General features: G+C 54.9%; 1 protein-coding gene across 1 annotated transcript in view; it reads right to left on the reverse strand.

Moving 5' to 3' along the window:
- The window catches only part of LOC111154140 (trafficking protein particle complex 12), a 73630-nt gene that overhangs the window by 15010 nt on the left and 43536 nt on the right, over positions 1–15084 (reverse strand). The window contains exons 6-8 of the mRNA XM_022513554.1: positions 12942–13054; positions 2804–2876; positions 427–500 (exon numbers count right to left, since the gene is read on the reverse strand). Coding sequence (XP_022369262.1) covers positions 427–500; positions 2804–2876; positions 12942–13054 — 260 coding nt within the window. The remainder of the gene's footprint in view (positions 1–426; positions 501–2803; positions 2877–12941; positions 13055–15084) is intronic.

Genomic DNA, 15084 nt, shown 5'->3' on the forward strand with positions numbered 1-15084 from the left:
GGGGGGGGGGGGGGGGGGGGGGGGGGGGGCGTCCCCGAGACACAGGGGTTGTGGGCAAGCCCGGCTCCAGATGCCATGGGCATCCACGGGCACGTCTGGTCAGGAAAAGGGAAATCACCCCTCTTCCCCGGGGACCTTTCTGGGATGGAATCCAGAGAAAACCATCGAGGCCGGGGGGTGGGTTGGAGGGAGGGAGGAAGAACGATGATTTTAGTTAAATCATCGAGACCCACGTTTGAACCATCAGACTTGACACTGTGAACCCGGTGTCTGCTGGCGCCTCCCTCACCGCGAACTAACGTCAGAGTCACAGTGTCACCGAGCTCTCTGCTCGGGCAGCACCTCTCGCTCCCCGCGGGGCCCCTCCTCACAGGGTCCCGGCGCCCCGCACGGCTTCTGTGACACCCTCTTCCAGAACCGACGTACCTTCATCAGCAGCAGGCAGTTGGCCATGGAGCACATCACCCGGCCCAGGCGCGACCCCCACAGCTGAATGGAGGCTGCAAGAGAGGGGGGGGGGAGGGGTGCGCGCAGGTCAGAGGCACGTCCCCAGCTGAGCACGGGGCGTCGGGCCAGCGCCCTTGGCTCGGGAAGGGGAACAGGTGCAGGAGTGCCACAGCAAGGAGAACGGGAGGGTAGTGGGTCAGCTTCAGGGCAGAGAGACCACACAGCCCAACCAGAGCCACGCTCATGGACCATGAACACACGGGTCTGCCCGCGGTTGCAGTCGCTGCCCAGACGCTGGACACCTCTCCGGGTGACCTCTGGGGGCGCCGCCTGGCGGCAAGAGCTCCCACTGTGGGGCTGGCAGAGGACGGCCCACCAGTGCGTCTGCACACTGAGCTCTGCCTTCTCCAGGCCCCACTGCAGACCCTTTCAGATGAAAACTCTACTCTCATCCCACCTTCAGACTGAGCATCGGTGTGGGAAGGGCACAGACGTACTGCTTAAAAGGTCAGGAGCACTCTCGCATGGGAGGGAGGAGGTCGACAATGACGCAGAACCGAAGCCGGCTCCATACTGGTGTCTGCCCAATGGTGGCCTGTGGTCACACACATGGCCCAGGAGGAAGGTGGGAATGGGAACAGGAGGGCACAGCCGGCTCAGGAGGAAGGTGGGGATGGGGGGACATGGGAAGCATGGTGGGAGTGGGGAAGGCAGTGGAACATGGTAGGACCAGGACGGGGAGGAGGGTGAGGGTGGGTGGGTTGGGCAGGACTTGGAGGAGGGAGGGGGTGGGGAGGCAGGTGGCAGGGGCACACTGGCGCAGCCGGCCGGTTCAGCTGAGGGCAGGGGCATACTTGCACGACTCGACTTTGGCGAGCCTGCCCTACCCTGAATCTGACTGTCCCGCTGGCCCACTGTGGGGTGACAACCTTCTAGAAATTATGCTTACTCTTGGACTGCTTAAGAACACATAAACCTAACTGCCAGAATTAAGAACTTAACTCACTTCGCCTTCCAGCAATTAGAAATACATTAGCTGCTTACAACATCATTTTTGTGGAAGGAAAAATTCTGAACAGTATCATTTGTTAATGAACATAAAACATGGGCTGTCTCAGTGAACCGTGGTTTATCTCCAGACTTCTTTCAAGCGCCAATTCTCCCCCTATTTACCCTGCAGTCTGTTCATGATGACCCTTAGTTATCCTGGAACTGCTTTCTGGAATCTAGTACCTACCTGCTGATTCCCCTGCAACAGGCCCTCCGTGGGGAAAAGTGACCACGTTCAGACAATGCCCGAGAATGAGATGTCGGAGGGTGAGCGACCTCCCTCCTTGCTCACCCACCTGCAGCTACCCTGCTGGGAAGGGTGTGTACGTGTGCACACACACACACACACACAGTCCCCTACACACCTGGCTGTCGTCTGGGATTTCTCAGAGGATGCTGTATTTAAAGCAGAAATGTAGCCCAGGGTGGCTGGGCCCAAAGGCAAACACCTCTTGCCCACGCTGCTCTTCCCTTCTCCCGTGCTCCTGGGCACAGCCAGGGTCAGCACACCCCCGGGGGCACCAGCTCGGCCCTCCACCCCGACCGATCTCCTCCCCAGGCCATCTCGCCTGCTCTTGGCCCACAAGTCCTCCCGGAGCTGCTTCAGAGGAAGCCCACGGCATGCCAGAATAATGCACGCCGGCCAGCGGTCAGCACAGCCCGCTCCGAGTCGGGCCCCTGGAGGTGAGACAGAGTGGCACTGATGCTGGGGGGAAGGGGAGGAGAGGCCCTGAGGAAGGAGTGGTAGGTGAAGGGCTTCTTGGGAGGCACCATTTGAGTTGGGTTTTGAAGCATAATTAGTCCATCCTTACTGTTCTCAAGAAATGGCATGATCTCAAAACGCAGCTGGCTCCCAGCAGCGCGGTGCCCAGTGTCAAGACTGAGTTCGTCAGCCTGGCCTCCTCGGCTGTGTGCAAGGCTCTCTTCCTCTCCTCAGCAGGCCCAAAGGGCCTCACACTCCCCCTGCCAAGGCTGTGGCTCTGGCAGGCAGACCCTCCCAGGAACGCCCCTTCCAGGAAGGCCTGAGCTCCCCTCCTTCCCAGCACTTACCCAGCATGGAAGCCACACTGGTTTCTGGATTACTGGGTATAGGTGGGTCTGTGTGTGGGCAGCCCTCACGCCTGTGTTTGCTCTTCATGTACCAACAGTGCCAGACCCGGTGCCTGGCTTCCCGAATCAGGACCGAGCCAATGAGCTCATGCATCACTGAGTAATGGGTGGAAAGGGATGAGGCACAAGAAAACCTCTGGGGCCGAATCTTCGGACAGCTCTCGGTAATTATTTAGTGAGAAGTCTGCCTGCTGACCTTGCCTGTTCTCTGGTGTGATGCTGCTCATGGTCCCGTCTTCAGCGAAGCCTCGCTCCAGATTTGTCAGGATCTGCAGTAATTCCAAGTCAGAACAACAAAATCATAAAAAATGAAATCGCTTCTAGACTTCGTCACAACACATTCTAGGAGGAGCAGATTTCCCTGTATGAAGACCGACTTGTCAAGGGCTGCTTCACACAGACACACTTTAAATACCTCCATTCGCCCTCCAGGGAGGCCCAGCGGAGGGGAAGCCTCTCTGGCGGGCGGTGGAGACGGGGTTTATGGCGCTCGTAAAGCTGTCGGAGACATCAGACATCGGGCAGGTGTTTTCTCTTTGTAAGAAAGGCGTCAAGCATGTTACCCATGAGGAAGATTATTCACTTCTGTGAAAATACCCCTCTCGTTCCTCCAGGCCCCGTGGCGGGTGTGGCCTTTTTATTTTATTTTTTTATTTTTTTTAAGATTTTATTTATTTATTTGACAGACAGAGATCACAAGCAGGCAGAGAGGCAGGCAGAGAGAGAGGAGGAAGCAGGCTCCCCGCTGAGCAGAGAGCCTGATGCTGGGCTCCATCCCAGGACCCTGGGATCATGACCTGAGCCGAAGGCAGAGGCTTTAACCCACTGAGCCACCCCGGGTGTGGCCTTTTTAAATGTATCAAATACTCTCAGAGCAACTGTCACTTTCCACGGTGTCCACGGATTGGGTCCTAACTTTGGGTTTCTTCTTTTGTGTTTAGGCTTTTCTTGGAAAGGAAAAAAGGCTGTCGCCCCTGGAATCTGGGTAGAGAACGTGTGTTTTGAGTAGCAGGACGAGGGAAGCAGAGCATGGAGAGTAAAGGCTTCTCTGGGGAGAGAAAGAAAGTGCTAACTGAAGAGACGCTGGGTCAGAGCGGTCCTTACTGCCTCAGGGCACGGGCTTTCGGGAAAAATCCTTTCGTGCATGGGATCCCTTGCCAGTTAACGTCTCCCTCAGTGAGCCACGGGCTCTGGGCGTTCTCACGCCTGGGCCCCGCGGACACGGCAGGGAGGGTGAGCGGGGCCTGTCGGCACCTGCAGGAGCCCCTCGCTCACTCGGGCCACGCTGGGCTCAAAGGTGGAACCACGGAGGGTACCTAGTAGGCTCTAAACAGGGAGAGATGACATATTTCAGCCAATCTGACCAGGAAAGGAAGTCCTTGCGCCTCGGCTGGAATGGAGGCTGGACGGGAAGAAGGCGCAAGAACGGCTGAAGAAACAGGTGGCGTGGCATCCTCCTGGTCACGGGGTGGGACGCGGGGGAGGAGCGGCTGTCTAACCAGAGGCATGCCGCAGACACCGTGACAGCAGGGTCACGGGGTGGCCTCGCGCCCTGGTCTCTCTGCGGGTGGCCGAGGACCTACCTCCGGGGCCACCGTATCTGCAGCCAGAGCTGAGTCACAGGACGCCAGGAGTCCGGGGGCTGGAGCAGTGACTGCGGAGGGAGATGGGGGCAGAGCTGGCAGGGGGAAGGGCGGGCGACTGCAGGGCGGCAACAGAAGAGAAATGTCCCAGCAAAGGAAGTGGGAGCCCTGCCCCTCTGATGCCAACATGCAGACTTCACACAGGCCTCACGTGCTCAACTCTGGAACGTCAGTTCTGCGAAGGGGAGTGACACAAACACCACCAACCCAAAGCCCCAGCTGTCTAGTCTACAACCGTGGTAAGGTCCCATTTCCTGTCCCCATCCCTTCTGTCCTTGACAAAATGATGGAGGCCCATGTCCAGGTCAGACACTGACAAGTACTCCTGGGTCTCCCCCCACAGCGAGCAAGGCAGGACGCAACAGCCCAGTCCATAGCCGCACCCCATTCACACTCCTCCAGAAATCCTCTAAGTTCATGGACCCTGGAGCACACGTGACCTTGGCATCTGGTATTTTAAACTTCAGGTTCTGATTTGTATGCCTGTGGTGTGAGCCCAAACCCTGGACTTTTAATGAGCTTCAGATAACATTCTGGGGACCGATGGTCTGGGGACCAGTTTGAGGGAAAGCTTGGGGAAGGAGCCTCATGCCTCTCCCTTTGGTGGGCTGCCACGGGCTGCAGGGGACGGGGGGAGTTTTGGGTAATAGGTTTTATGCATGAAGCATCCAGTGTACAGACAACTGGTGGCTGGTCCTAATTCAAGGACCCAAAGATTAACAACCTACTTGAGTCAAGACCAAAATGAGAGCAGGTCTTCCCTACAGGGGCTTGGATTTCTCTAGAAAGTCCCGAAACCTACCTATCCTCACCACAGTCTCCTAGGGGAACTTCTGGAAGAGGCTTTCCAAAGTGAAAAGAGGTTTCTTGGAGCTGCTTCAAGCCACTCAAGGAATATTAAACACTTCATGGACCAGGCACCACGCCAAGTCGCTGGTCTACATCCCGATCTAAACTGCACACAGCCCTGAGGCAGCTGGTGACCCCCCACATCTACAGATGAGGAGCTCGGGGCTCTCAAGCATCAGTCACTCTGCCAGGAAGAGCCTGAGTTGCCCCCGGAAAGCTTCCCCGCCTGCCTGACTCTAGCCCCTCCCAACCACTGCTGTGGACAGACACTGTCCTCCGGGGGTTCACACCCTGAAAGAACGTTCTCCGCTTTTCATGCAGGTCACAGAAGGAGAGACTACGCAACATGAAGATACACAAGTGTGAAATGCAGAATTCCAGACCTTCTCATTCCACCGAGGCCCACTCCCCTCCCTGCTAGGCTAGCAGGCCCCAGTCGGGCTGTACCGGTCCCTAAGTTCTGTGCCTCGTGGTTCACTTCTGGGGCATCAGATTTCATGCTAGGTCGCAGCTGCTGAGGGCGCGGCCCACATTCCCAAGCCCACGTCCTAAGACTTGCAAGGATGCAACCTGACGTGCCTAAGGGTGTAAATTTCCACCACGAGTTAAGACAAATCTTGCAAAACCCCAATAACAGGGACACCTGGGGGCTCCTGTGAGCTACACTCTGAACATGCACGGGCCAGGAGCCTGAGCCTCTCCCAGCCTGATCCCCAACAACGAGGACGCTCCTGTCACCTCCTGCTAGTGCTCTCCGGGGACACACAATGGGAGCCTGAGGATCTATGGCAAAGGGCAGAGACGCGCCTCGAGCCAGGAAGCAGGAGCCGTCTCCAATCTCTCCAATGACCTCTCCCCACCCGCCAATCACTCCCACCTTATCTGATTAAGCCACAATCAATTTGCTCTCTGCTGGAGCAGCAGGAAAGGGGGGCAGTGGAACCGTCCGGGTCAGGCGAGGCCTGGCAGTGGCCAGACGTTGCTGGCGTGCTGATGGCCAGCCTCCTCGAGCACTCCTGAAAAGCTGGCCAGTGGGGCTGACAATGGCCGTTCTCGGCTCCACTCTTAGAAGATACTAACCCTTCCTAGAAATAGCTCTTCTCTGCCTTACTAGCACTCATCAGTAGAGATAACCCGCATCGACACTGCTGAGTGCGTTCTTTCTAGAGTTTTCCAGAGCACGCAGACACGTGTCTTCCCCCCCAGCTCCTTCCGCTGTGGGGGGGAGTCTCTAAACCAGCACTTCTCTGACACGGTACCCGCTGCCAGGCTCACCTGGGGTGTGGGAGGGACGGAGCTGAACTCAAAACCACAGCCGTGGGTCCGTATCGGCGACGGCCCAGCCTCAGGCTGCTCTGGCATCATTGATGGGCTGGATCTACTCCGGCCAGCAGGGCCAGACACGTGTTCTTCCTGCTGTTTCCCAACCGGCCTGGGAAGGTGTCTTGGGGCTGGCGGCAGAGTAGCCTGCAGGGCAGCCAGAGGACGGGCCCGCAGGAAGGAGGCACTGGCTGCTCCGATCGCGGTCCCCACTTTCCATGCCCTGGGAGCATGGCAGACTCGTTTAAATCGAGGTACATGTCACCCTTCACTGGTGCAGTCACGCTTAGCCAAACACTTCCGACCTTACGGCAGAGACCCTGAGTGACGTGCTGCTGAAGCTGGGCTGCGGCAGGACCCACGGCCACGACCTAATCTTGGGCTCCCCGGTAGGATATGCGGAGTCCATGGCCAGCCTCTGGGGAGTCTTCCACGTTGGGGAAAGCCTGGCCTCCTCTGCGCCACGGCTGGTGGCCACCGAGAGCCACACGCTGCCCTGCTTACCAGGAGCCAGACCATCCCTGGGCCACCTCCTGCCACCGGCCGCGCCACTGGCTTGCCTTCGCCTCCCGTTGCCCTGCAGGCCCGTGTAGTTTCTGGCAACAAAGAACAACTAGCTGTAAAACGAATAGATGCTAACACAACGTGAGACTGGGAAAGAAAACACAACGGCCCGTGTTCCTAACAAGCAGCTGCGCTTCCCTGCAGTGGTCCAGACTCAGCTCCGAGACCGGCCCACGCCCTGCGGCCCACTGTCCTGACCGGCCCACCGCCCTGCGGCTGGCTTCCACAGCTAGTCTCGGGTCACGAAACATTTCCCACGTCACAGCTGTAACGGCCAAGATAACCATCTGGAAACCACATCAAGCCTTGATACCCCAGGCCTGGCTGGTCCTGGGACACCCCACGTCCGGTGGCTGCCTTCTGTGGTTAAGGTGGCACAGAGTGGAATCAAGGGGAGACCCCCATCTGGGCTGTCTCCCAAGAAGGTGGGTGATGGAGCCTCGACCTGCAGAGAGAACGCCGGCCCCCTGGGCTGCGGCCGCGGGTGGTGGCGGTTCTTCATCCGCCCCAGCTGCTCCCTGCGGCTGCTGCAGAAGGAGGTGGTCTTTTCCCGTGCGGGAGCTCCACGCTGGGGCCGAACCTGCGCTCGGGGCAACGACCTGACGGCACGGCTCAGAGCGACTGCCGGCACGGACAGCAGCGCGCTCCAGCAGCCTGAGGCGCCCCAGCTGCCTCCTTCCCGAGGGGTGGCAGCCCTGCACCACCTGGGTGTCCACGTTCACCCCGCCCCAAGCATCTCCCTTGAGAGCCCCGGCCTGCAACAATGACCCTGAAGACCAGCAACAGACACCACTCGAACACCGGAAACACAAGACAGAGAGCTCTTCGGGGAACATGAACTGAGTAACTCCGCTTTCTTCCCAGAAACGAGGACTCGGGTTGCAGACCGTCCTTGAGGAAAGCATCTCAGACCAGTGTCAAGGCTCCTGATCGGTCCAAGGCCGCCACACGCAGTCCCGGCACTGAGCTCCCGCCTGTCCCCATCTGTGCTGAAGACCCGAGGGGGTGGCCCGGCTCCACACCCACAGCCGGACACTGCCGGGCCAAGCCATGTGCGCCAGGGCTGTGCTGAGCCCGTGCCCCAGACCTCACCACCACCGGCCCGGGGCAGGCAGGAGGCTGGGACAGGGGTGCAGGCGTGGGAAGGAAAACCGAGGGAGGGGCAGGTGGAGAATGTCACCTGAGGAGACGCTATGTCGTGGTTTTGCCTCCTCACCAGCGAAGAGCCCTCCGTTCCCTAGACCCACGGGAACCAACCTCCGGCAGAGCGCCGGCAGCGGGAGTGGCCACACGAGGGCGAGTTCGGGAGGGCCCCACCCCCAAGGCGGCAGGAACACCATGCACTTGCGGGGAGCGGGGGGCTGCAGTCTGACTCCACGGACGAGCAGGGACCAGGTTTCTGGAACCAGGCGACCTGTTTCAGTCCAGGCTCCTCTGCCAGTTCACTGTCCCAGCCTGGTGACTCAGTCCCGTGAGGCTCCATCCCCACAGCTGCACAACGGGGACGCCATGATCTCAAGAGCCACTGGGAGCAGTAATGGAGGTGACGGGGGAGTGACACGCGGCACAGCATCTGTTCCGGTGTGAGCGCAGCTCGCCTGTTGATGGCGACCCCATGACCAGCATGGTCACCACAGGTGTTTGACCTCTGGCACAGCCGGGGACGGGGGAGGCTCAAAGACCCGGGAAAGAGCACAGAGAACGCAGGGAGCCGTGCTGGCCAGCAGCATCTGGTTTAAATCTTTCCTTGGGTTTCCACTGGCTGTGATGGACTCGGAAAACCAGCCTGCTAGTGCTGGATGGGACCTCCGAGTCCGGGGGCCTGATCTCTGACCTCTCGTCTTCGAGGGGAAGGCCAAGGACCACGGACCGTGCCCAGAGCAGACCTGCGCACAAGTGATCCAGCCACAGAACTACCTGAACCCACCACGTCCGCGCTGTCCCAAGGGTGCTGTGCTGGCTTTTCCTATTTTCAGATTTTGTCCGTCTTGCGTAAATGAGCTCTGGCATGAACACAGACCTCCTGCCACGTCATTCTGCATGACCAGGACGTACTGACGAGAGGCCTGAACAGAACACGGTGGGGTGAGACAAGCACTTGCCCGGGATGCTCGCAGAGGACACAGGTGTGCTGTCTCCACCCCCCGCCCCCTGCCGTGCACAGCAGGTACCCAGACAGACCTGCCGGGTGAACGGGCCCAGTGAGAACTGTCCCGATGCACAGCTGGGTCAGCGCAAACCTCTCTTAAGTCCCACACGTGAGTGACATCATACGTCATGCAGCAGTGTTGGAAGCAGCTGACGCATCAGTGAACTCTCCTGCCTCTGCAAAGGGTAATACGACACACGGTACATAAACCAACTTAAAAAAAAGAAAAAAGTACAGTCTTCCAAAAAAAGAGAAAGGAAAAAGACAAACCTCTTCGGGCTCCAGAGTGCCTGGGGGCCTCTCCTGTTGGAACCAGCCTCACTCTGCATGGGGCCAGCGGGAGGAGGGGGCGGGGGGACGACACCTGCAGGGGAGCCAGTGGCCGCCCAGCAGGAAAGAGGAAGCTCACAGACGGTGCTTATCTGGCGATGCAGACACTCAAAATCCCGCATCTCCTCCTAATCTCACTAGAGGGAATGATCTGATCTTCTGTCGATGCTGCTTGGTGCCTTCTACATAATTGTTACTTCCCAACCAAGAACAGTTCAGAAAGCACTTCTCAACCTACCAGCCTTTGGAGCCAGTATTATGAATGACAACTGTCATTATACAATATAATTTGTTTGATTCCAGAACGTTTTAAACCATGATCTTGTTAAAGACTGTGCCAGTGCCCCTGTGAGGCACAAGGCAGGGGCCTGCAGCATCTGCAGGACGCGTGGACGGTCCGCCACACCCAAGGGCGCGTGATGTTTACACAGGAGAGCATGTCCCAGCTTCTGATCTACCAGTAATACTAAAGAAGAATTACATGCCAGCAGACTGGACAAGCTACATGAAATGGATAAACTCCTAGAAACATACACTCCTCCAAGACAGCACAGGCAAGGACCAGCAGATCCGAACAGACCAATTACTAGTAATGAAACTGAATCAGTCATCAAGAAACTCCCAACACACCGAAGTCTAGGATCAGACAGCTTCACAGGTGTATCCCACCAAACATTTTAAAAAGAGTTAGCACATATCTTTCTCAAACGGTTCCATAAAACTGAAGAGGAAGGAACACTTCTAAGCTCATTCTACGAGGCCAGAATTACCCTGATACCCAAATCAGACAAAGACACTAGGGAAGGAGAAAACAAAAAAGAAAATCTCAGGCCAACATCCCTGATGAACACAGATGCCAAAGTCCCCAACAAAGTATGAGCAAACGGAATTCAACTATACAGTGAGAGGGTCACACACTGTGAGCAAGTGGGACGCAGTCCGGGGGTGCAAGGACGGTTCAATACCCCGAGTCAGTCAACGTGACACACCACATGAACGAAGGAGGACGAAAAAACCCATGATATCCCCACAGATGCAGAAGAAGCATCTGACACAACGTCTGTTTACGATAAAAACTCTCAACGAAGCGGATACAGAAGGAGTGACCTCAACAGGAGGACGGCCACGTGCGACAAGCGCAGAGCTAATGTGCTCAGCGGTCAAGTACTGAGAGCGTTCCCTCTAAGACGAGGAGGAAGTCAAGGGTGCCCACTCTAGCCACTTTTACTCAACCTACTATAGAAAGTCCCCGCTGCAGCACTCACACAAGAAGTAACAGGCCTCTAAATCGGAACAAAGTAAAACTGTCACTATTCACGGATGACACGATACCGCACACAGAAAACCCTGAAGCATCACCCAGAAACTATTAGACCCAATAAATGAAGTCATTAAACTTACAGGATACAAAATCAGTATGTGGAAATCTGCTGCATTTGTATGCAAGAATAACAAATTATCAGAAAGAGAAATTTAAAAAATGATCCCATTTACAACTACATAAAAGAGAATAAAATACCCACGAATAAATTTAGCTAAGAAGGTGAAAGCCCTGTACTCAGAAAACTGGAAGACAGCGATGAGAGAAACTGAAGATGATGCAAATAAATGGAGAGACGTTCTGTGCTGAGGCCCAGAAGAGTGTTGTTGAAATTCCCAACGGATCCGACGCAATTCCTACCCAAACACCGGTGGCATTTCTCATAGAGCTAGAATAAGTGACTTACAATTCGTACGGAAACATAAAAGACCCCCAGCCAAAGCAGTCTTGAGAAAGAGAACAAAGCTGAAGGAATCACAGTCCCTGGTTTCTTACACTAGAAGCTTAATAACCCCAACAGTCTGGTACTGGCACAAGAACAGACACACAGAGCAATGCGGTCGGACAGAGCTGAGAATGCAAGCCATCCTTCTATGGTTACTTTATCTACGACAAAGGACACAAGCACATGCAACAGGGAAGAGACAGTCTTTTCGATCAAGGTCAGGAAAACCGGACAGCCACATGCGGAAGAATGAAACCAGACTACTTTCTTATACCAGACAGAGAAATGAATTCAAAATGGATAAAGACTTACATGTAACACCTGGAACCATAAAACTTCTAGAATAAAACAAAGACAGGAAGCTCTCTGACGCTGGCACTAGTGATATTTTTTTGGATCTGTCTCCTCAGGCAAGAACAACAAAAAAACCCCCAAAATAAACAAATGGGACTATATCAAACTAAAATGCTTTTGCACAGCGAAGGAAATCAGCAACAACATGAACAGGCAGCCTACTGAACAGGAGAAGATATTTGCAAATGACATCTCTGATATCCAAAATATATAAAGAGGTCAGAAAAGTCAATGTAAAAAAACTCAACCAGGTAGAGGGCCTGAACAGACCAGTTTTCTAAAGACGTCGGGACGGCCAACGGGCACATGGAAAGAGGCGCCGCATCCCTCACCGTCATGGAAATGCACAGCAACACCACAACGCGGTGTTGCCTCACACCTCTCAGAGCGCTGGTACCAAAGACAAGAAGAAACAAGTGTCGGAGGGTGTGAAGAAAGCGGCACCTGTGCATCGCCGGAGGGAACGCGAGCTGGTGCGGCCACTCTGGAAAACAACATGGAGGTTCTTCGAAAAATTAAAAACAGAGTTAGCGTACGATCCAGCAAGCTTGCTTCTGGGCACTTAGTCTGAGGAAAATGAAACCGTGAATTCAAAAAGACGTGTGCCCCTCTATGTTCATTACACGGCTGTGTGTAATAACAGTCCACACGCGGCAGCCACCTGAACGTCGGTCAGCGGACGAGTGCGTAAAAACGGTGCGGCGCGGACACAGGACGGAGTACGACTCAGCCGTCAAGAGAGGGAAAGCTTGCCATCTGCGACACGGGTGGCTCTACACACGGTCATCCGAGTGAAATAAGTCAAAGAAACACTATGCCTTCACCTACATGTGAAATCTAAAAAACAAAACGAACAAAACAGAAGCAGACTCAGACGCAGAGAACAAACTGACAGTTGCCAGAGGGAGGGGAAGACTGGACAGGTGATGCGGACAAAGAGGGGCAAACCCTCAGGTGGAGAGTAACTAAGACACAGGAAGCTAACGGACAGCACGGGGACAACAGCCAGCATCACCGTCACAACCTTCCATGGCGAAGACTCCCTCACGTCCACAGCCACTGAGTCACTGCGCGTAGGTACCTCCGAGATAGACGCGACATTGTATGTTCGTCGTCCCTCCACAACAGCAACAACTAAGGAACAGGATCTCGGGCCCCAAGTGTTGCCAAAAAACATTCACTGCCCCCTAAAGCAATTTCAGTGAGAACAAAGAGTACGGGTCAGGATGCACTGGGTCCCCCTCTCTGGGGCAGCGGTAATGGCGGTCACCGGGGCGGGCTGGGCACGAAGTGACACGGTGCGCTCTCTCCGTGGGGACGGGAGGGGGACAGAGCAGGTGAGCACGGAGCCACCACTACCTTGCTGCAGACGGCCTTCACTCTGTGGAGTCTGTCCAGGGCCTCCTGCGGATTCCCCAAGTACTGCTGAAGCTCCGCGTGCAGGATCCGCATGGAGAAGGGGACCATGGAGCCTGGAATCAAAGTCAGAGTTGAGTCAGTCCGCTGTCCTTCCGCTTCCATACCTCACACACTTCAAGGAGGGAACAGCCAATGTCCCGCGGACGGGCCGACACAATCCCCACATTTCTTGGTAAAATATCCAACGATGCCCGTGACAAAATAGCTGCTGGAGTTCTCGGTGAGGCCGTGTAGACGCATGTTCTAGACAACTACCGGAGGAGAAAGGCGGAGGTCCCTACCATTGCCTTCGCTGTGCTTTATTTAACTAGGGACTGCCTCCTCCTCCAGCAAAAGAAACCACAAAACACTCAAGGATTTTTGAAATGTGTTTTTGGTATGACAAGCTCAAGCGGGAGGCTGCTGACTTGGGCTGGAGTCCCTAGAAGGAGACCCCAAAAGGATGCTCCGCAAGCACGTAAGGATGAGGGAAGGAAAGGGAGCGAAGGTGAGTCTCGGGCCCAGGTCGAGGCTGGAGCTTAGCCTGATTCGGTGATGTGTGTGTGCGTGTGCGTGTGCGTGGCTCTGGGCAAAGGCTCTGTCACAGGTACCCCGACAGCAGGCAAGGGAGCTGCACTTGAAAACTCCGCCCCCAGGCCCGGCCCCCAGGGACCGTCGGCGAGCGAGCTGCGGGGGGACAGGGCAGCTCTCCGAAGACGGGCTGCCCCCAAAGTGAACTGAGACGGTGTCTGGTTGTGGCTCCGTCTCCGGGGATGAGGGGATGTCTTTATTGATGTCATGTCTCTTCTCCCAGGATTGGAATCTGACATACGGTATATACATGAAGTACATAAAAACCATCACAATAACCAAACAGCCTGAGCTGGTCACACAGGAGATAATGGATGTGAAGAGGACAACATGGGGCGACACTGCAGAGTCAGAAGAGGCTCTTCCATGCAGACTGGAGGGAAATGTCTGGATGCAAAGTACGGTTTGGAGATGGTCAGCAAACAAGCTATAGGACACCTGCAAGCGACTCAGCCTCTCCGTCTTCTGCCCGCCCACCGGACCACTCACTAATTGCCAGGGAGAGTCCACCTTGAGCCATACCAAGATGGCTTCCCAACCGAGCTGCTCCTTCCCCTGACATGCTGGGATGCTCTGTGGTGTTTAACAAAGACAGAAGGAAGACCTACAGGGAAGTCACAAATAAGGAACTCCACAAAATGTAGGTTCTGTGGTGATTTTAAGTCTAGAGAAAAGAAAGATGACAGTTACTGAATTTTAATTTTTAAATCCCCCCCCCCCACGACTTGGTTTTTTAGAACACTAGAGCACTACATAATTCCTATGTCTGAAGAGGATGAATGACTGAATTTCCATTCTGGAATGAGCTGTCTCTGCTTCCTGGAAAGAAGCGTCTTGACCGTGAGCATCGCTCACTACAGGACTGTGCGACCCTGGCAGGACACGCATTCGTGGTGTCATTTCCAACCCTTCGTATCAAGTCAAGAGCAGGTGATAATCATTCCCGCGTGGGTCAGAATTCACCTGCAGACAGAGAATACCTCTAGAACTCTGTAAGTTCTGTAGGATAAGCACAGACACAACCTTCGACTGCACGTTCCCGAACCGGTTTGTAAATGAGCTGAACACAAGACGAGGTGGCAGAAGCACGAGCTGTGCACACTGCGAGTGCCCACGCACCCGAGGACATGTCTGCGGTTAAAAGGACATGCAAAATCATTTGGAGCTAAATGAGAGTCAAAGTACAACTTATCAAAATTTGTGAGATGTTGCAAAAGCAGGCTAGGAGGGCATTTTACAGAATTAGATGAATATATTTGAAAAGGAAGAAAATCTCAAAATCAGCATGTTCCACCTTAGAATACTAGAGAGAGGCAGGCAATATAGAAGAAAAAGAAAATAAAAATTAAAGCAGAAATCAATGACATTGAAAACAGGAAATCAACAGAGAAAACCAATAAAACTCAAAGTTGGTTTTTTGACAAAATTAATAAAATTGATAAAGCTCTAGCCAGGCTAACAAAGAAATGAAAGAGAGGACATGAATTACTGATATCAGAAATATAAGAGAGGT

This window comes from Enhydra lutris, unplaced genomic scaffold (genome assembly GCF_002288905.1).
Source record: "Enhydra lutris kenyoni isolate GAN:26980312 unplaced genomic scaffold, ASM228890v2 scaffoldscaffold35, whole genome shotgun sequence".
Lineage (NCBI taxonomy): Eukaryota > Metazoa > Chordata > Mammalia > Carnivora > Mustelidae > Enhydra > Enhydra lutris.